The 22505-nt window shown below is 42.6% G+C and overlaps 1 protein-coding gene across 2 annotated transcripts in view; it reads left to right on the top strand.

The window, feature by feature from the left end:
* The first annotated feature begins 1823 nt into the window (after nt 1–1823).
* snap25a (synaptosome associated protein 25a) overlaps nt 1824–22505 on the top strand; it is a 34667-nt gene continuing 13985 nt past the window's right edge. For both annotated transcript variants that reach the window (XM_034579364.1, XM_034579363.1), the window contains exons 1-3: nt 1824–1982; nt 17986–18129; nt 19769–19810. In XM_034579364.1, the coding sequence (XP_034435255.1) occupies nt 18058–18129; nt 19769–19810 (114 nt within the window). In that variant the 5' untranslated portion in view covers nt 1824–1982; nt 17986–18057. The remainder of the gene's footprint in view (nt 1983–17985; nt 18130–19768; nt 19811–22505) is intronic.

The raw sequence follows: 22505 nt of genomic DNA, 5'->3' as shown, positions 1-22505 counted from the left end.
TAAGATTTGCACCAATAAACCCCATTTCAGTAAATTTTGCTTGGGCTCAAAGTCAATTACTGTAGCACGTATTCTTACTGGGTCACTTTTGTATTAAAGAAGTAATGGTAAAATTAAACCATATATTGTACAGGCCCCCCTGCAGCTGGCTTTGGGGCCCTCAGATGCCTATGGACCCCAGTTTGGAAACACCTTCCACTCTAATGCGATCCTGTTTCTCTATCCTCCCGTCAGACACTCAATACTCCACTTCCATCTGCTCCTAATTTGCTTTGTTATACGGCTGTGAATTGTTTTAGAGGAGAGTGAATGAAGAAGTGACCTGTAGATTAATTCTCCTCACTTTTTACACACACACACACACACACACACACACACACACACACACACACACACACACACACACACACACACACACACACACACACACACCCACACACTTTCTTCTTACACATACATGGAGTCTCCACACACCACTCGCTCTCTTCTCCTCTCCCCGGGCTTTCCTCTCCAAATGGATTTTTCATGCAGAGTTATCATTATCATTAATTTAGGAGACAGGTTCGCTTCAGAGCAATTGAAGACACATTTGTTACAGTGCCAGGCGGAGGCAGCTGCTGGAGGAGAGGAGAGCGGGTACATTCCCATGCTGCTTAGTCCACAGACGATCCCGTGTGGACGTGCAGAGAAAACATCAGTGGCTCTCATTCTATGTGAAAAACAGAAACAGTATTAGCACCTTATAGCATGGAGGAATAAGAATACTGCTTGTTTTGATCTTTCCATGGGATTTGTTAATAATAAGATATAAATATCACCATCGTAATTGCTTAAAGCCTCGCTGGTGAGGCATCAACCCATGGATGAATGTGTCCATCACAACAGGCCTGAAAATATTTTACTGGAATACTGGAACAATAGCTGTCCCCTGGCTTGTTGTGTGGTAACCCCTAACTCTAATACTTAAAGAATATGCACCATTTAAGCACAGCATCAACTCAGGCCATGATGGGGGGGCTCTGTAAGACAGGGTCCACCACTTTGTTATGTCAATTTAAATTGGGTTTTACAGGTGCAAATTCCCATATTCCATAAACTGTTGATTCCATCAAATGACTCAAAATACATTGCAACAGAAGCTTGGAAGGGGCCCAGTGGAAGGGTCTGGGGCTCCACAGCAGTTGCCCACTTTGGTCTGACAAGTAATCCAGGTTACTACAGTCCCTGTCACATCCAGTGAAAACCAGTCAGATTGCATTTAACATTGAATGAAGATAGTCCCATTGATACTGAATGGGAGGCCAACTTGAAGAGTGACAGTGAGCTTCCCTACGATAATAAGCTTAATAATAATAATATTTGATTCGAATGCACAATGGGCTATGAAACGTTTACAATCATCCTGTGTTGCAAGTGGTAATTAGCAACTAAATGCCTCAAACTGAAATGATCCTATGGGCCTAATCTGTATTAATAGGCCTATATAGGCCAAATCTGGTAATCTATGACGGATGAATACATCTCTAGATATCCACTGTATATCTAACATGACATTGGCGTGATATGAGACACACAACAGCAGCAGGCCTTTAATTCAAAACCATCTAAAATATTCAGTTGTTGTGTTGCTGTCCTGTGCAGCTGCCCATTGTAACAAAGACTGTCTGAAGTCTCTCTCTCTCTCTCTCTCTCTCTCCTTCTCTGACAAATATCTATTAAAAGCTGCTGCTGACGTCAAAAGTGTCCGCCATCTTTGACGAGAGCTGCACTGCTGCCACGCTCCCCCCCCCCCCCCCCCCCCCCCCCCCCCAATCACCGCCCCCCTCCCACTTGAAAAAGAAACGAGGAGGACTGAGTCGACGCGCAGTGCCTTTGCAGCATCCCAGTCATATACTGAGAGAGAGAGAGAGGGTCGGTGTAGCTGTTGATATACGCCGACATTTCCTCCCATACTGACTGCAGGGCACCGACAACAGGCGCAGGTAATGAGACATTTTCTATACTCCATCTTTACCATGTCTTGCTTCACCCGGTTTGCCTTTTTGTACACTGTGGAGCAGCAGAGGTTTGTGAAGGTCTGTTTAATTTCCGTGCGTTATACCTACATGCTTCTCGGCTCCATCTCGTTTTGGGGGATGTGGTGGATGTTTTGCAGCGCTGTTTATAGTGTGAAGAAGAGAAGGGGTTTGGAAGAAGGAGAGGAGGGAGGATTGGAGGCAGTGAAGTCCCCGGGTGATAAATCTCAAACGCGCAGTGGATCGCCGAGGGGATGGATGCGGTGCGCTGTAATGCGTCTTATCCAATGTGGGCGTTTTCAGCGGGTTCAGCACCACGGACAGCGGCAGAGACAGAAAACACAAACGTCTCAACAGGTTCATTCTGAGTCCAAACACGAATAATGCAGGAGGATGAGATGAGAATGTGTTATAACCGTATTACGCTCAGCCATTGTGGAACAGGGGGTTGTTGTCTTCAAACAAACCCGTGTCGTGGCTGACCGAGACAGCTGCAGCAGGCAGCCCGCAGACCGCTGGTGTGGCAGCAACACGGTGAAATCCATCATCATGGCTGTGGCACACATGTCAGAGGGAGAAAAGACAAGAAAACAAACACAAACAGCATCACTGTGTCTAAAAGAGGCGGATGTCTGACTGAGAGAATAATAGTAAACTGCGCCATGGTGAGGTCGGTGGGTGGGAGGAGGGTACAGCCGATATAAACAGGAGGGAGGGGGCATGAAGCATGATCCAGCTCCATGAATGCGCCTTTTCCTTTTATTTATTTCTTTTCGTTTTCTCTGAACGCAGTGTCTTTGCATCGCTAGCGGTCAAATCTGAGCTTCATTTACGCAATGCTCAGATTTGGGGTTTGAAGGGGAGATCGAAAATATCCCGGTGGGGGGTAGGCGAGAAATGGAAGGGGGGGGGGGCGGGGGGGGACGCCGGGGAGGACCGCGGTGAAACCCGCACTATGACGCCCCCTCCCCCATTCTCCCTCCACCTCTCCCCCTCTCATTCATCCATCAATCCACGCGCACATCCGTCACTGAGCTCCGTCTTGTCAATCGCGCATGGCGCACGATGCCCGTGCGCTACATTGGTGCTCTCCACAGGTGTTTGCTGCATTAACCTGCGTACACGCCACACATGGTGCCACGGAAAGATCATTCACGCTTCTAAACGTGACCCTATAAGATTTAATTATCTAAACCACGCAAGTGCTGTGCGGGTCTTTGCTGTTCCAAATACCATTGCATATAAAACCATACTGAACACACGCTTCTCCTGGAGAACGTGATCGATGTCTGCAGGTAGGCCCTGGTGACAAACACTAGTCAATGTGGGGATTCATGTGTGGGGGATCGACGCCATGTGCTGTCTGTTGTGCGCCGCTGCTGTGAGAGGTGCCCAAGCCTGGCGATGCAAAAACCGAGACGGAAGGATTGTTGGTTGTCCTGAGGTTTGACGATGCGACAGATCCGATCGTGAAGTCCTATGGATTTCTGATGCATCTGGGATTATTTAGCAGTTACTACCACATGTGGCGGTGGGACTTGCTGGCTCACGGTCACTGGCAGATGCTTAGGGTTGATTTGTCACATCACTGAAAATCCTGCAGTGGGCGCCTTACATTCCTTTAGTGGGTTTTTTTAATGACCTTATTTTTATTTCAAACACAGAAGTAAACAAATAGGCTATGAGTCCATATAAAGGAAAGCCCAGTGAACACTGCCAGCTTTGTATTCATGACAATGGCACATTATAGCCTACAGCATATAGAGAACACAGTCTCTCCCCCAAGGGACGCTCTGCTTGCCATAAACGCTCTCCCATGTCACGTTTATGCTGCTTGAACTGTTCGGACTGCAGAGAGGAGGAGGGAGAGCAGACAGAAACAGGGAGGGGGGTTGGAGGTGGTGGTGGGAGAAGGGGGGGGGGGGGGGTCAGGCCTGTACAGACCACTCTGTGAAGGGACTGCTCTGTGGATAAATGGGTGACTCACAACACCATCAACCATCCACTGATTGTTTTCTCAGAAACACCCCGGCCGTTGTTCATCTCACAGGATCACTTTTATTCATGTTCGTGTTGAGCTGTTCTGAAATGGAGCTAAAGCCTCTGTGATCGGTGCTGGTGAATACTGAACGCCGGCTGCGCATTGCGCGTTTTGGTGCAGGTACAGGTTTTACCTTGCTTCTCTGTCTATGGCGGCTCTCCTCCTAAAGACAGCCTAAAGAATCTCTAAGTTCTGAAAAGCCTCTAACAGACCAAGCCATTCACCTCATGTCTGCACTATGGTCTGCACATGAATAGGCAACATAATATTACCCTCATGCTACAGCCATGTAAGATCTCTGTTTGAACTTGAATTTCATATTTGACAGAGGGGCTCTTTGGCATTTCTCCAACTGCTTCTCTTAAAATGGAGAGATTTCATCACATTTAGAATTGTTTTTTTACAATAGATTATGAGCTTCTGAAATGTTGACATATCAGACACCTTTAGTATCGTTTCATGCACTAGCAGTTGCCTTTTTACATCGTGGGCCTGAATCCAAGAGTAAATACCCTGTTTCCCTCCACAAATGACTGATGGCCTAAGAAGGACAGGTGCAGCATCACAAAAGAAGCTTCGGCTCTGACTTCTTGTACAAATGGACGCAATGACTGCATCTGCTTGACGTACAGATAGAAATTTGTTTTTTTCTACATCAAGGACATTTATGAAGTGTCCTTGAGCACAGAACCAGTCCTGCTTGCTCTTTTGTGAAGTGTTCTGGATGGGGAGTGTGAATTTAAAGCCTATTCTGGTGGTTTCTAACTGTCACTGCGCAGTTCAGGCTTTAGCTGCATGACAGACAAAATCTTCCTCCTCCTGGATTCAGCAGAGCTCCTACTGCTGCTGTCGCATTAGCAGCACTGAGTTATCCTGAATGAGGTGGTCAGACATGCTGTTCTCTCTCTCTTTATTTCCTAAATAGTGATGCCAATTCTGAATTCATCGTCTGGAGCCGGAGGAGACATGACGATTCGGTCTGAGGTTACGTCAAGGGATTTTCAGACATCACAAAGGGGGTTACATTCTAAGTGGGCTTTGCACCATCTCCTTTCATGACAAAGTTGACGACATGGCTTCAACTTTGAAAAATAAACTGTTGTCAGGCCTCAGATATTACTTTTAAGCTACATAAGATAATATTTTACAAAAGTCGAAACATTAGACAGGGTTTGAGCAAAAACTGTAAATCAAGCGACAGAAACACAAAGACAGGATGAATCTACTGCAGATGCATTTTAAAGTAAAGGTGAAACATTTTGTCTTTTTAAAGAATCACATGAGGAGATTGGTACTATTGTTATGCCTCTTTGTTAAATACCAAGCTGTGCTAAGCTAAGAACTACCAGCCAGTTAGCATAGCTTAGCACAAAGTAGGAAAACAGGGAAACGGCTGTCTTAAGACAACAAAATCCACCAACCAGCACCTCTACAGTTCACTTATTGTTAAACTAATCAAAATCAATGCATAAGAACGTGTGATTTTATCGAGAATATATTGTGATAAAACATAGGCTAACACATTCCTGTAACACCACAAACATGTCTTTTTTACTCTTTTGGTGCAAGTTAGTTTGATAGAAGGCTCTTGTTACCTTTGCTTAGAGCCAATTCTTCCTGTTTCCAGTGTTTAAGCTAAGCTAAGCTAACCAGATGTTGGCTTTTGCTTCACATTTAGCGTCAAAATAAGTGAGTGGCATCAATTATTCTCATTTAAGCATATTTTCTTAAAATGTTAAATTAATGTTTCAGTGTCAAACAATGTGTCTGTGGTTATTTTAAACAAAGAGTGTTGTTCGCTAGTGCTAGCTAAATACGCAACAGCAAAAAAAAAAGAAAAACAACTTGTATTGCTTTTTTGTGTCCCCTTACCTGTCACGTTCTCAGAGACACAAACACAGAGAAACAAAATGGCCAATCCTGAGGCCCCAGGACCGTGGGGAGGAAACACAGTTTCACTATGACACTGAAGTTTTTATTAGAAAGTGTGAAAATGTGATTTCTAAAACTAGTCTGGACGAACCCGTTGCCTCATTGTATTTTGTGGGGTAGTTTGAATGGTTATTAACGGAGATAGGTAGCAGGTATGAGCAGCATGAATCTATTAATTCTTGCACAAAAGCACAGCTTCTCTAAATTTAGTTTAATTTATCTTACATCAGTTGTATCCTCTCACAGACGTGATGTGGTTCATATTATCTCCCAAGCGATGCTTTTGCTTTTGAAGCCTTTCTGGAACCGAGAATCAAAAAGTCTGCCATGATTTTACCTTTTAAAGGTACATTTATGAGACAGGCACTGTCATCATTCTACCATCTGTCCTCTCTCCTGCTGTCTCGGGGTTAGACAGTTATTCTTTTGATTAATAAAATGAGTTTAGGGGGAGCAAATGAAAGTGGTTAGAAAGAGGAAGAAAAGAGTGTAGCGACAGAAAATTCAAATATGGATATAAATTTGAGAGAAAGTGCTAAAGGGAATGATTGTCAGGTTGAATCTTTTGAAGAAAGTGTGCTGTAAAAAGTGTCATTAATGTTTCATAGATCAGATCTTTGCCTCTATTGAAATCATCCAGAACAAATATTAAATTCCAGATGCCCAGGAATAAACCTTGGGTGTCAGATTTTGCTATGGCAAGCCGATGGAGTGAAATTACATGTGTGTGCTCATGTGCAGGGTATGGTGCAGCCTGCTATGGTTTCACATTGATCTGTAGCTTCAAACATATCATTTTCACCACCAGCATTAGCCGATGCTTTGGTAGCATTGTATTCTTAAGCATCCCTTACATGACTAAAGCTTCCATTTCCAGAATAAAAGCATGTACAGACATCTTATCCCTGCATCGGTGAAGCATAATGTCTCCGATCGATCTGCCCGGATCAACATGAATACACCTTCTGTGCTCTGCGCTGCATGGCCCGGGTGTGCTCAGGTGCAGGGATATTACGACTGTGTCAGTCTTCTGCAAACATGACCCCGAGTGGAGTGTGGGGATGGTTTTCATTCAAGGTTCAGTGGATTGTCTTGTGGCTTTTTCTGGGGATGTTGTTGCTGCAGGTCTCAGTCAGGCTGGGTAATTTACGATGCTGCAGTGCAGCTGACCAGGCCTGTTGGTGCAGGTCGGCCTCTGCATTGCCTTAACTTAAACCTTTATCAGTCTCCGATATGTGGCATAGTTCATTTGTTTTCTTTTTTTCACCTGAGTTTTGTCGCATTTAAACTTCATCATGGAGCACACACTGTGTTACAGTATAAAGAGCTGCATAGGGCATAATGGCATACATGGTCTGATGTATCATGTGTTATTATGCATCTGGTTTGACTATGTGATTAGTTTTTTAGCTACACAGTCACAACACAGGTTTATTAAATCTGTTGAGATGCATTTATAATGCCTTAGCATCAATGTCCATTTATCGCTTCTGAGCAGTACCTGTATTATTGATTCTTTTACACTGACCAGCACTGGAGGTCAGCACTGCAGTATTTACGGTAGGAACAGAAATATTGAAATATCTTCCTCTATGCTAGTAGACTTAGATCTTTGGGTTTTGGACTGTTCTTTGTTGACTTGAACTCTTGGACTTTTTTGGACTTTTTTTATAGACCAAGCAGTGAACAGATTTTTAGCACTGATATATCAAAAATCCACAAAAAAGTATTTAGCAGTTCTTTAGTGGCTACAGGTGAAGAAGGAAGCGGAGGTGTCATTTGATATTTTTATGTGTTTCCTGTCAGGTTTTTCTCAGCCGCTGTGTGCACTTAAATGTTAATTGTATGACTCCTCAAATATTTAACAGGCTCTTAATGTGACACTGAAGTGGCCTGGCTACTATAACTTATCACCGTGAATGATTAGAGAAATCATGTTGAATAAGAATTGGATGTATCCTGTTGAACTGCGAAATTAACCTCAGGGGATCACTGATTGGAATTTTTTTTTCCTGCTGGCAACACTTTTTATAATCCCCAAGTGTGCTAATCTGCTCCATGCTGAAAAAAAGTTGTGACCAAAAGGGTAATGAAAGTCATCGATATTGATTAGGGCCTAACAGATTGTTGGTCTCTTAGTGCTGCATTGCTAAAACCTCAGGAATGCTTCCTTTTGACTCTTTATACTTCAGCGTTTCCCGGCCTGAGATTCCATCTAACTCACAGATATAAAAAGAACATCTGCTGCATCTTTCACCCGGAGAGCCTTCGCACCTCGCTCCCCCTGACATTTATGACGTTGTAAAACACGATAGGTTGTGCTTCCAATTCAAAACCCCCAACCTCCCGAACCCCCCCCCCACCCCCACCCCTCCCCATCTGAACCTACCTGCTCGGTCTCCCTTCAACTTTACTGCCAGCATCAGCCCATGAGCAGCGTTCCCTGTCATCTTTCCCTTGCCAAATGTCATATCTCCGCGGCCCTCTAGCAGCCAAAACGTCATAGCCGCACTGTAATAAATGTGGCTCTGGGTGCTCCCTTGAGTGGGCGAAATGATGAAGCCAGAACCCCTTTTCACGCACAGAAACCACAGCGGTGACTGTGAGCACTGGGCTGAAGGGCGTGGTAAACTATGCATACTAAATATGGCCTCATTTGAATTATTTTCCATCCCTGTTCGTGTTTACTTTCCGTTTCTCTCGTCTTCCCACCTTGGTTTAAAAATAAACACGTCAGCCTGCACCACTGAGATGTTCCTGTCTGGTCTATTGTCCTTTCCATTCTGCCCTGCGCTTGTTTCCAAGGAGCAGGGAGCAGGCTGATAAGCAGCAGCTCCGTAACAGTGGGCAGAGGGATGCAGGAAATCACCAGGCTTGTCCTCATCTAGCAACCTTTAAGATTCTCTGGTCTCTATTGGAAAATGCAGCCGCAACACCACCTTCAAGAGACAATAAATAGGATGATGGCATTGTTTTTACTTCAGCGCTGAATGATCATCGACGAGCCGCACTGCAGTTTTTACATTAACATACGCACAGATCGTCTTGTGGCTGCATCCCTCAAGCTGTTTAGAGTGAGCGGTCACTCTGGAAAGATAGTTAATGAGAGTAGATGTGTGACCGGAATACCATGAACACGCTGCATCCAGAAAGCTGTAAACTTAAAGACTCAGCGTCCCAGAAACACACACACACTCCACACTGATGAGAAACTGTCACCATCACTTTAAACACTTTAGAAACCTCCATGTCAATTTCCAAGTGTAAATTCGTCCGTCTGCTTTTCCCTCCGCCTCGCCTGTAAATAGCTTAGTACACTGCCACAGGCATGGATACGATGTGTCTTGTAGGATTTGATATTTGTTGCCTAACATGCCTTGTAGGATATTGTGAATAGATTATGTCGGAGTCTTAGTATCTCTGTACATAGAAAACACAGCATGTTAGTTCCTCGCTGACCAAGTCACTAGGGCTTTTATGGTGATCAAACCATACATTGTGAAATTGAGTCACGCTTTCTTCTATGAAGCTGCCTCTCCTACTTAGTTTAATAGATAGATTTAGCATCTCTTCCCATCCCCCCCCCTTCCCATCTCATCTTATTCTGTATGCAAACCTTCAGGACAACATGGTCTCCTGATGTCAGCCTGCATACGTGAATTCCTACAGCTTATTTAGACAGTATATCATGAAAATGACACTGTAATTCAATGGTGCAGTTTGCGTGAGTTTAGGTTTGAATGCAGATGTGCATGTGTGCAAATGGTATTTAGTTATGTATGGTCTGATGTTTTGTTTAGTTTTTTTCAAAAAGTATTGTTTTTTCCAATATGCAATTTAAGGGCTGCAACTAACTATTTGCATGGTTGATTAATCTCTGAATTAATGTCTCATGTAAAAATGAAAGCCCAAATTGACATCAAAATTGCATGTTTTGTCTGAGTAACAGGCCACAAACCAAGGTTATTTAATTGAATATCATAGATGTTAAAGAAAATGTGCAAATTTTCATATATCAAAAGCTAGAACCAGTGATTTCTTGGCATGTTTTTTAAAATCATGTCTAAATGAGTTGGTGTCAGTATAACTGTAAATAAGCAAGTAAGTCTTTAGGTTAATATATTTCAGTATACAACCACGCTAGCAGCTCTTTAAACTAAATGCTAACATCAGTGCAACAATGCCAACATGCAAATATTTGTAAGGTATAAAATTTAGCCTGTTCACCATCTTAATTTAGTGTGTTTGTATTTTAATGATAACAAATGTTTGACCAACCAAATGCTCCCATCCCTAATTAATGAAGAGATCTAAGGATTCCTGCGTGATTCTGTGATGATCAACTAGTAGACAAATAATGTCACCTTTTTTAAATCTAGCTTTAATGGCCAATTTAATTCAGTTTTTTGAAATGCCATCCTCGTTCTGAAGCAGTTCGCCTGCAGATTTATGTGATTGGTTACAGTGGGATGAGCCGGATGAATAAGTGATGGGGTCGTGGACTCCTCAGGTCAATAATTCATGGTATTCTTATAAGAGCGAGCAACTGGAATGTCGCAGCAGCACTTAATGCTAGCTCCTTGGTACAGAGGGAGCTGAAGGGACACTTGGGCTCGATGAGTCATGTTACATCACAGCTGTTATTGTTGAGGCTCGCTGTGGTTCCTGGAAGGACAGTGTCATCTTGTTGTCGCGGTCATAATATGCTGAAACCTCCAAACAAAAATGCTTTCGATTGGAAGAAGCAATTCAGCGTACAGAATCATTTAGTGTTCTTCTAAGCTGCAAAATGGCCGTTGGAGTCTTTACAGGATTATAAATCATTTCACTTTTGCAATGTCATTTGTGACCAAATAAAATGTTTCATATGTCAGTTTAAAAAGCAACGATCTTTTATCACATGATCTATTTCAGCTTTTGTTACTGCGGTCATCTGTAATAAGAGATAACAGCCGTATAAGTGAAGCACTATAGAAACCTTCACAATGAAGTCCTTTTACGTAACAAGATCTTTTTTTTTACAGGCGCCATTCACATTAGTATTTCATGTGTTACTGTGCTGACTGCAGCGAGATGGTTTGTTTTAAACCGCCAGGCCTGAAGATGACCTTTATATCCAGTTATTGTCATTTGAACACTGTGTTGGTCACACTCTGATTCTGAGCGTATCATGAGCTAGTTAAGTAGAGCAGAATTAAAATAAGCAAAAAAGGGAGATATCTTTCAAATTGCCAAACTGTATCAATCACACTCGTGTGTGTTCTGAAGCCTCCAACAGACGGTGTCCACGCCACGTTTCCATCAAGGATCTGACGTTAAAGAAAGATACAGATAAATGATTGATACCTGAAATTAAAACTGGAAAGCAAACAAAATGGCAGCCAAATGCGTGTGCGTACACACACACACACACACACACACACACACACACACACACACACACACACACACACACACACACACACACACACACACATACACATTCAGAGGGAGAGATGTGCACACTCTATAACTCTATATGCATGAAACAATGAAAAACAAAGATCTACTGCTTCTCTTGCCACAAGGTGCAACAAAGCTTTCCAGTACCTTTCTAACATGGCAATATTCTGTGTCATATCAATATGTCTGAATTGGTCAGGTCATAAAATGATCAAGATTTTCAGAAGTAGTCACATTTTTGAATTAAGGAGCTATGATTTTCATCAAGATGCATTGCATTTACCAAAGGAACATGACTTGTTCTAGCTTGTGATCATATACTGTACTGCATTACAGAATCTGCTATTATCTTAATGTGAGATTCCCTCTTATTGATGCAGTTTAGATGACTGGAAGGAAGGAGGACAAAGATAAAAGACATGTAGGAGAAATGAAAGCTATCAAACGATATAGGAGGAAAAGAACGGAGAAAGAGTTGAGGAGGAGCAGCTGGTGGGGGCTGGTAATCTTCTGCAGGTAGAATGTGATTGGACAGGGTATGAAATATGCCATCCACCTCCTCTGGGAGGGAATGAATGGGGAATGGAAATAAGGGTATCTTCATATCTTTCTTTATAGTCCCCATGGCTATTGCACTGAAGTGTCAGTTCTAGCAAACAGGACAGTAAACAGGGGGATTGATGGAAGGATGGACAGACGGATGGATGGAGCTTGAAAGATGGATGCTCTATCAAACATTCATGGATGTTTTCATTAATGCAGAGGCTGTTCCATAGTATATAAATGCAGGCATTAGCCATGTTTTAAAGCTCAGCCAGTTATTCCACATACTGTTGATGAATGTGCAGTGCTCATCCTCATTCCTGTAACTGCCTTGAAATCTATGATAATTGTTGCTACGCACGACTCATATAAATCACTGCACCTTTTCTTGTGCCATAAATTTAATCATGCTAATCAGCAAACTTCACACTGCCACGGGCAACATGGATGTAATAAAAGTGTGTATACGCCTGCAAACACAGGACAGTGGTGGGTTTGTGTGTTTAGCGCACCGTGCCACAGCCGTAGTTGTGTGATTTTAATGACTTTGAGCTTGATGTTTATTTTTTCCTGCTCTTGTTCTTTATTAGCTTCCTGTTAAATTCAGGACAGAGGGTCACAGTGCTCACCATTTCCTGCCATAGATGTCTGCATCAGAGTAACACACGATGACAAGGTGACAGAAACTCAAGGGCAAAGGTTGTGTGGGTGTGTGTCAACACACAGCGGCCGACACACTCAGAGATGGATTTGTTTAAAGTTAACACAGGAGATATACAGTGAATGGTTTCCTTTATATTTCCTCCCGATGTTAACAATGGGAACGAGGGGCTTCTAGCGACATTTGTGGCAGATAATTAGTGATGTTTCTTACGATTGTAGATACATAAAGGATTCTGTCAGTTTTTGTACCACTCCTTATGACAAATGAAAAGTAACATGCCACTAGAATGTCCCTCGATAGAGCGCATAGCTCTGCCAAGCCCCAACAGTCCCCTTCGATTCAGTCAAGCTGCCCCACATTACACGCACTCATAGATATCATAGATTTATTTTTTCATCAAGATCAATAAATTATTCTCAGGGGAAATATTTTAATAAATGTCTATCCTATCTGGCAATGTTATGTAAATTGGAGAAAAATAATTCCTGCATGCAAATGTACCAGACCCATACCGTATCTTTCCACCAAGGTTTGTGGTAATCTGCATAGTTTTTGTGTAATCCTGCTAACTAACAGACACGCAAACACAAATTAAAACATAAGCTCCTTGGCAGAGGTAATATATTATTCTGTTAAGGATTACAGATAACTGGATATCTGTAGTCTGATTACAGGATAGAGTGATTACTGTTACTGATAAAATTAAGTTATGTAGTTTGACAAGCAAAGCAGTTGCTCATCTGAGTGAGCAGAGGAGTAATTTACCAGTTTGTATACATTAGCATGAATGTAAAAAATAAAATCTCCTGCAAAAGTATGCAAAAACATGTTTTTAATGAGGACAGTTATTTTTGGCACGTGTTGCGATGAATACGGTGCATGCACACTGGAGGCCCACTTCAGCCAGATTAAGAATTCCCGATTTGTCCAGTCAGAAGTTTATTATCTTCCTCCAATGTGCTGACAGAGGACTTTGTGTGAGTGATTAAAAACGATCTCTCAGTTGGACGGCCCAACATTTAATCAGACGGGAATCTCCAGACAAATTAGTGTCCTTTGAGAGGCAGCATTTTATGGATGGCGGGGCGGGTCTGCTGGTTAAAGATTCTGTAACTCAAAGGCCACCACTTTAATTCTTGTCCCGGTTGATCTCAGTGGCATTTTCAGGTGATCACTTCCTACATATCAGTACCTTCTCTTTATCTATCTATCTGTACCTTCTATTGTTCTATGGGATCAGTGATGAAGAATATTGCACTCATTGGTCTTGAGATAAAGTCAGAAGTGGTTTGAGCTCTTAACTTCTTAGCCTTTGGGTGTTGATTGGCTGGAATTAATTAGCTCAGATGCCTTTTGAAATGACTCCTTTGTTCGTTTTAATTGATTCTAGTTTGTGCATCAGAGATTATCCCAGGCAATGGATTTAGGAGGAGAGCACAGTGTGATTTTGCACTGCAGCTGAACACAGAGCTGCATGTCAGTGCATAAAAATGGTTAAATTAACATACTGACCAGAGGAGAAAATATTTGAACAGTTTTATCACAGCTGCACAAGTCGTTGACACGCAGGCTCGGCCTTGCTGGTAGTTCATTGAGTTGTATACGATATATTAAGTCTGGGTCTCTTTACCTCCCACTGTCTCTGTCGTATGATCAGAAAAGCCTGGGGGGAAAAAACATGCATCACATATATGTCTGGAGGTGACAATTTAGGCCAATTTTTGCATTAACTCCTTTTTAATTTTAACAGAGTAATGAATCTGTAAACAAACGATTTATTGTCTTTAAACTTTCACATTACTTTTGTCTTAAAGATATCTAATGATAAACTAGATATCTAATTTATCTAATTTTCTCGTAGCTTTTGACCATATCCCATGATCTTCTTCCTTCAATGGAACCCGCTCAAGTGTCAGCACACGACCCTTATACAGGACTTCAGTCATTCACTGAAGGTTGCAGTAGAGTTACAGTCCAAAGCTCCAGGAGGGGATACATTTCTACAAATCTGCATGTGACTCCTCATTTATATAATAACAAAGTACTATACCTAAACCAGACCTGTCTCGGCTAATTACTGTAAATTGTTCTATGTGTAATAACATTGCTCTTTCTTATTATCTGTCCCCTTCCATGTCATAACCTGGGCTATGAATACATTTAAGTGTAATAAAATCCAACACCAAAACATGCACACAGATGAATGCGCTGATTAGAAGAGCGTGTTCTTACGTAACGCCTACTCCAGACGTATTCTGTATCTGTTCTGTTGGTGAACTTGCTCCGGTGCTGAAGCGGGCGGTGCTCGGGGCACTAAGATGCACAAATGTGGAGCTTAATTGAGACGTAAAGTAAAAGGTCAGCGTGGCCTGTTAAAACTTAATTGCCTGAATTTAGTTACATAACTGCACAGGCAGGCGGGCGATGATGCCCCTCTCCTCCTTCGGCGAGTCGCTCTGAAGAGGCTTTGACTCGATTCAGACATTAGGCAATGCACTGTCCGGTCAGAGGTTTATGTAACCCAACATGGCCGCTGCTGTTGTGAAGCGATGCAGGGGAGCGAGAGGGAAAGGGGGAGTGATGTGAGAAATCAGAGCAGGGAGGGATGGAATGAATGGGATCCACAAATATAATTGTTTCTGACTATAGGGGATCTGCCATTAAAATGCGATAATAAAAAGGAGCCTGTGCAGGACTTAATCATTATGATACAGCTGTTGATCTATACACATGACTGAATCCATCCACGGACATGAACGATGGATGTATATTCTAACCCAGGGAGGCTTTAATGATTCAGACTTCTGGCTGGCAGATGTTGTTAATGCGAACGTCTCTGTGCACACAAGTGGATGAAGCAAACACGGAGGGTACATCAGGACCTCCGAGGCAGAATATCAACCAGACGCTGCTCGCTCAGTCACCAGGATGATGCATGTCCAGGTGGAAGAAGCCATCTGTCCAATAAGAAACACAGACTCTCTCGCCAATGCACTTGATCACCTCGACTGTTTCCCTTGTAATGTTTTCGTGGTGGTGGTAATCAGATAATGTCAGTTTTATCATCACAACCAATGCATTTTGCTGTTACTTTCTTTCCTCATTTGTATCCACATTAGCACCAGCATAAGCTTAGGCTATTCTGCCCAAGGTCCACCACACATACATGTACATACAGTAGCCACATAAGACTCAACAAAAAACAAACAAAAAAGAGCATCTCATTGAATTAACGATGAAGTGAATATGAAAGAGAAATAGATTGTCATCTTCATCACTCGACTAAATGGAAATTAAACTTTTACCGGTTATACTTTTCTGACAACTCGCACAATTAACATTAATCACTACATGCAGAGTTAGGTAAAGCAGAACAGAGGCGTGCCACTGAAGTAGCACAATGTAAAAGCACATTAACACAGAGGTTTGCAAGTCAAGTTTCCATATTTGTTCCCTCTAATATTTTGTCCTCACCTTCACACCCCAGTGCTAAATTACCTTGTGGGAGGTAGAAGCCGGCTGTTAACACAACACTGACATATTGACACCTCATGAAGCTGATGAAACGAAGACATGTAGCAGATACAGAGCAGCGGGGAAATGTCTGGCTCAGTTAACCAGATATCCGCACAATGTTTCTGATGTATGGCAACAAATTTAGATGATTGTTCTTTAACAATAATTTGTCTGGTGATCCATTGTTGATAAAAAAAAATCTAATTATCGATACACTAAACTGTAAGAAATGTTTTAATCAGGGAAAAAGTACATTTTGTGCAAAACTCGCCATTAGAGGGGAGGTTTAAATAACAGAAACACAAATATTGAGTGTGCCTGACAATTTTAAAACAATTACTGACGTACCATCAACTCCAGAGGAAAATATCTGAATCTTGTTGGGTGGTTGACTTTCTTGACCAGCCTCAGGGCTGTTTTGCTCTCAGAGGTCAGCGTTCACTCCTGAGCCATGATCCTCCAAAACAATGGGCCAAAAGACTCTAAACCTTTGTAGAGCTGCAGTTTGGTGTTGAATCTCATTTTGATTGGCAATACAAGTGGTGCTGTCATATTTCAGTCATTTGATTCAGTGTTAATATCACAAATATCACTTTGTATTTTATTTTATTTTACTTCCCTAAGGATATGTATAAAAAGTATGTTGATCCCTTATCGATCCTTATTTCCTGCTCGGTACTAGACTCCATTACTGTTGCAGAATGACCTCACAACCAGAAAACAGTGGAAAGGAATTTGATTCTCAAGAGGTTTTAATAATGTGGATGCTAGTTTGCGACGACGTCTCATAGACATATCCGCTGATAATCTCCAATTTATCTGACACAAGACAAGTTGTTTTAAGATCATCTTCAGAGTTAGCTCCCAGTAATCCTACATCTGCAGATGCTACACTATTTGACTGGTGATGCCAGTCTCATGACCCGCAGAGGGTTGGACAGGATCACAGCTCCAGGGCTAACAAGGCTGTTTATGTCTCTCTGTGGCTAATCCTGCAAAATCCCAGTCAATCCTGCCTGTCTGAGACTGGCATTCCTCTGCAAACCTCAGCCGCCTTTTCCCTTTCCGTTCACAACCCAATACACAAACGCTGCTGCTGCAAGATCTTCTTAATCCTCCATTATACCGCCTGAAACAGCAAACACTTGCTGGGGCTTGGGACACAGCAGCTCCCAATTGGCTACCCCTTGGTTTTATTACATTCATTTTAGGATTTTATAAGAATGATGAACACTCATTTTGCCTATTTGTTGCATGACATGCTTCTTTGTTCTCTTATTTTCCTCCTCGTCCCCTGCGCAGTACATTTCACTTTGTTGTACCTTCGGCTTTTAGCTGTTGTTGTTATCCAGAGCGACTTGATGCCAGAGGTGCTCAAGGGCGTCTTAACAGGACATGTTCCCCAATGACGGATGTATACAGCCTACAAAGATAAAAAAGGAATGAATTACCCTCGAATTAGTCTGAGTTTATCTTGAATAAGTTGCGAAACAATTAGCAACACTAAGTGATTGTTGAGTGATTTTGTTGCAAAATCTGTGGCTTCAAATCATTGGTCACCACCACCTCCAGTCAAACGCTGCCACTGCTGCTTGTGTCTAATCCTCCTCATCAGACAGCTCAGGGAGGTTCAAAGAGAAGTTGATGTTGATCCTGCATGTGATTACTGCTACATGCTCATTCCGTGATGAAACATCAGTCGCACGTCAAATTATCCGAGTTCTCCAAAGCCTGAAGACGGTTTAATGCCTCTGTGGATTCAGCTGTTTCCACTGCAGCATCCAGCTCTCCATCCTAAAGGCTTTTCCTCTTATTTTTTATCTCTCTTCCAGCCCTCCCCGGACTCCCACTAGGATCTTCTCTTCCCTGTTGGAGACTTCCTCCACCCCCCACATCCAGCAGCCATGGCAGATGACGCGGACATGCGCAATGAGCTGTCAGACATGCAGCAACGTGCTGACCAGCTCGCCGATGAGGTGAGAACGACTTGTGATGGCGTGCCGACATGACGGCATGTACACATTTACACACGCGGACTAACAGAGACCTGTAGTTGTAATTCAAGCAAAGTAAATTGTAAAAAGATTTGTAAGAAACCAAAAGTCTCAGTTTTAACTCCATTCCCATAATATGAAGAATGTTTTATAGAATAATGTTTAAATGATTTTAAAGCATTTGCAGAAGTACCTTCAGACCTTGAATGAATAATAATATAAATTATACAGCACCATGTTATTGTCTGCTTTGGGCTGTGTGTGTGTGACTGTACCAGACACAAATGCGCGTGTGACTACATACATGATGTAGGAATGTGGTGCAGCTTCTGCGTGTGTGTGTGTGTGTGTGTGTGTGTGTGTGTGTGTGTGTGTGTGTGTGTGTGTGTGTGTGTGTACATTTGTGAGTCTCAGTCCTGGCCCAGAGCAGATCAGCCCACAACCCTCTAGCTTCACATATGACTCACACTGGCACAGCTGAGCAGAATATTTAACACACACACACACACACACGTGCACATGCGTGAACATGGGGCATGCACAAAATGGCGGCGTCAGAATAACACTTTTTCCCGTCTGTTGCACTGATTTACATTAGCTCTCAGATCCACAGAGAGGACAGCAGCTCATGTGATGCAAATTTCACATCAAAGATCACAAGGACGAGCTCTAATTTACGAGCGTATTGTATATTGGTGGCTTGACTTCAGACGAAATCCCAGAAAATGGGTGAAAGGGAAAGATGAAAGACTGAGGAAACGGACAGATGAGCTGAAAGGAGGAAAAAAAAACATAAAGAAGACCGACTTCATCAAAAAACGGTCGCCTCAAATCCAGGCCCGCACTTCGTTCCATTCCTTACCCAACCCCCCCCCCCCCTACTGCTCCAGGAGATCAGCCGTGCTCGCAGCGAGCACAGCGAGGCGAAGCTGTGTCATTGTGAGAAGGACGAGATATCACAGCGCGGCGTCCCCACTGAGTGGCTCCAGCCAGCAAGCTGTGCTCTGCAGCATCATGCTTGTTAGAGAGGGAAGCGGAACGTGCAGCTACATATCTATCAGCACACAGGCTAATAATAGACATCCAACTGTCAGGGAGGAAGGGATAGAGAGGGATCAAAGAATGCCTTTTTTACAATGAAGTCGTTTTTTTATACGCAGAGCCTCTGTATCTGTAAGTACATGGCTGGTGACTTACTGGATCTTAAACGTGCCTAAAAGCACTTAAAATCAAGCTTTTGATCCCAACTCCAAATCCACATCATGTAGCCCAACTGAAGCAATTCAATAGCTTCAGTTGATTCAGGCGCTGTTCCTACTGCCAAATCTCCTATTATGTGATCTGCCATATTCAATACAGGACAGTCTGTCTCTGTGAGTTTATGTTGAGTTCATGTCGATAAACATCAGCTATTGATCCTGTCTGTGTCGTCCTGATTGTTCAAATTGACTCCACTTTGTTGTGATACATGCTCGCTTATGCACAATTCAATGAGCGAACACAGACACATGATTGTGTCGCTTTATTTGCTACACACTCCACAAAACGCTCCTTATAATGTTGTGTAAATGTGGGCTGTGATCACAAATGGACACTAATCCTATCTCCTGTCTGTCCACAGTCACTGGAGAGCACTCGTCGTATGCTGCAGCTGGTGGAAGAGGTAAGACAAACACTTTGCATTACGGATCAGTGTCGGTGTAAAGGTTTCATTTATAGTTCCTCAATATAACCTGAGACAAAATATGACACAGCAAGAATAGGAAGTGATCAGACTGATTCACTATCTAATCAAAAAACTGCAGAAGAAAGAATCTATTGTGCCGAGTCCAGAGTGTATAATAAGAGAATTCAAATTTGAAGAGGAACAATTTGAGCAATCTATTAAATATGTTTGAATATTAAATCTGTGACATGTAAAATGTTCATTTCAGCAGTTCGGTAAGGGAGGAGTGACTCCAACACAAAGAGCAGTATATGTTAACATTTTGTGTCTAGTGAGTCCATTATTGGGAAGTAATTACACGTTAATAGATTATTTACAAAGTGCAAATTACAATACATTTCTTTATTCATGGCTTCATTGTAAATGTGGATGAGCCAGCATTCCCAAGACACTTTCACACAAGGTCCACATTATTCTCCATGTTCAACAAAGAACACTACAACACTTTGAACACATGAAGCAAACAAGAGGAGGACAACTGTGTGTTGTCTTACAGGAGCAGAGCTGACTGTGTCCTGGTACACGGAGGAGTTACAATCTCTCTGTTGTCTCCACATACATGGGTAAAGACTCGTAAATCTGTAACCAGTAGTTAAAAACACAAGTTAGCTGGTCTCCATGGCAGAATAATGTAATGTTTTGGTTTCATATTTTAACAAACTAACAAAATAAAGATTAATGTGAATTTGCATCCCCACGATCAAGTTAATAAATTTTTTTCTTTACACAACTTTACCTATGGGTACCCAACCTGCTGCAGGACTCTACACTTACCGGCACAACTCAGTTATGTGTTACTGTGTTAAAAAACAAAGTCTAAATGAGTTATGTACAAGAGTATGTTTTGGCTGGTTGCAGTTTCCTGGTTACCTGTTTGCTTTGTGTTAGCTGACCGTCTCCTGACTCCAGTTTCATATATAATGCATAGAGATGAGTCCTGTTTACTTTTTTATTTATCTCTCAGCTGGGCGAACCAATAGCTGAATGGTTATAGCACACACGTCACATTATTAATAAAAACTGTGGGAACTTGAATCAAGTCTCTTTCTCAATCCACAATAGCATTTGCTTACAAAGAAAACCTTTTGTAGTTGATGCTGACAAACTACTTCAAGGTCCTGTGATCAAGTGCCAGTCACATCAATGATTTCTGACACTGGATCCAAATTTGCGTTCGCTCTAAGACAAGCATCATTGTTCTGTTTTAATTGCTTTAATCCATTATTCCTGAAGAGCAGGACTGAGCGAACCATGACTCAACTGAGTGATGGAGTGAATAGCGTGTATTACAGGAAATGAAGTAATGTCAGAGAGTTAGACGGAGGATACACACCCATATTTTTATTCACGCCAATAAATAACACTGTAATAAACAGAGGGTGAAAGATGAGGAGAAAGAGAATCGAAAGGCTCCGAGAGTGGCACGGCAACAGGGGGAGTGAGGGAAGGAGGCAGTAAAATGAAGAGTGGAGGATACAGGAAGAGAAAAGGCTTGTGCAGCTGGGGGCGGGGGATCTTGACAATCTCCTGGCGCACATCTCAAGGTCATATTGATCATCAGTTGACATATCTCGCTCCATATGACTCTACTGCAGGGGGGGGGGGGGGGGGGTAGTGAAGGCGAGAGACAGGGGAGGAGCAGGGGGAGAATGTTTACTGCTCCTTCAGTTTGATAGATGGTCAGAAAAACGGAGGAAGGACAGACGGGGATTGAAAGATGTACAGAATACAAATTCCTCCTGATTGTATGGAAATAAATGCAGAATGACTGGCTTCACTATCAATTCTCTCTGGATGTGTTAATACCATCACCACACAAATAGCTGAGGGGAATCTGGAAGTCCCCACCTCGTAGAGTACATTCAGTCACATCCATGATATCATGCGGGATATAAGCTTCTGAGACGTGTGGTGATATGATGGTTTGCTGAAAAAAGCTCGTAAAAACTTGCTTTTTATTTAGAATTCTTGACTCAAAAAAGTATTTGCAGCCCGATGTATTAATCCGGCTCCTGGATTTGCATGAGTAGGCTTCACGGTCCTGTTTGGGATCATGGGTGTATCCCGAGGGACACATTTCAAATCCTTTGGAATTTCTCTGGGAAAGAGGCTTTCCATATTGCCAGAATAATTGCTCCCCTCTTGCCTCTCTAACATCAATGTGTAGCTTTCCTTCCAAACTGCTGAGCAGGCAGGGGGATGTGTGTGTAATGGTGTGTGCGCGTGCAGCACTGACACAACATAATCTTATTTATGGCTATCAAGCCGAGCCAGGTGCCACATCTTAGTGCAGTGGTGCTGAGTTTCTAAGAAGCACAGGGAAAGAAGAGTTTTACATTTAGTGTCACTATCCTCCTCCTCATACTTGCGTTCTTTTTACCAGCATTGAAACCTGCAGCCGACCCGGCCTATAAGTGACTAATAGCTTCACTATTGAATCCGCATGCATGCTCCTCATGCCAGAATTCAAATGAAACTCTTAAAGCTGAAGAGAAAAAGACAACCTCCATTTTCCTCCATTGGAGGACTAAATACTCTTACAGTTTACAGGCAATACTTAAGCACGGCCCAAAGGTCCAACAGCTGCTGACATCTCAGACGGATGGGGTGTTGGGAGCCTGTGTTATAAATT

Source organism: Hippoglossus hippoglossus, chromosome 24 (assembly GCF_009819705.1).
Source record: "Hippoglossus hippoglossus isolate fHipHip1 chromosome 24, fHipHip1.pri, whole genome shotgun sequence".
In the NCBI taxonomy this organism is placed as follows: Eukaryota; Metazoa; Chordata; class Actinopteri; order Pleuronectiformes; family Pleuronectidae; genus Hippoglossus; species Hippoglossus hippoglossus.
The sequence above is the reverse complement of the archived record's forward strand: the minus strand, read 5'-3'. Positions and strand labels throughout refer to the sequence as shown.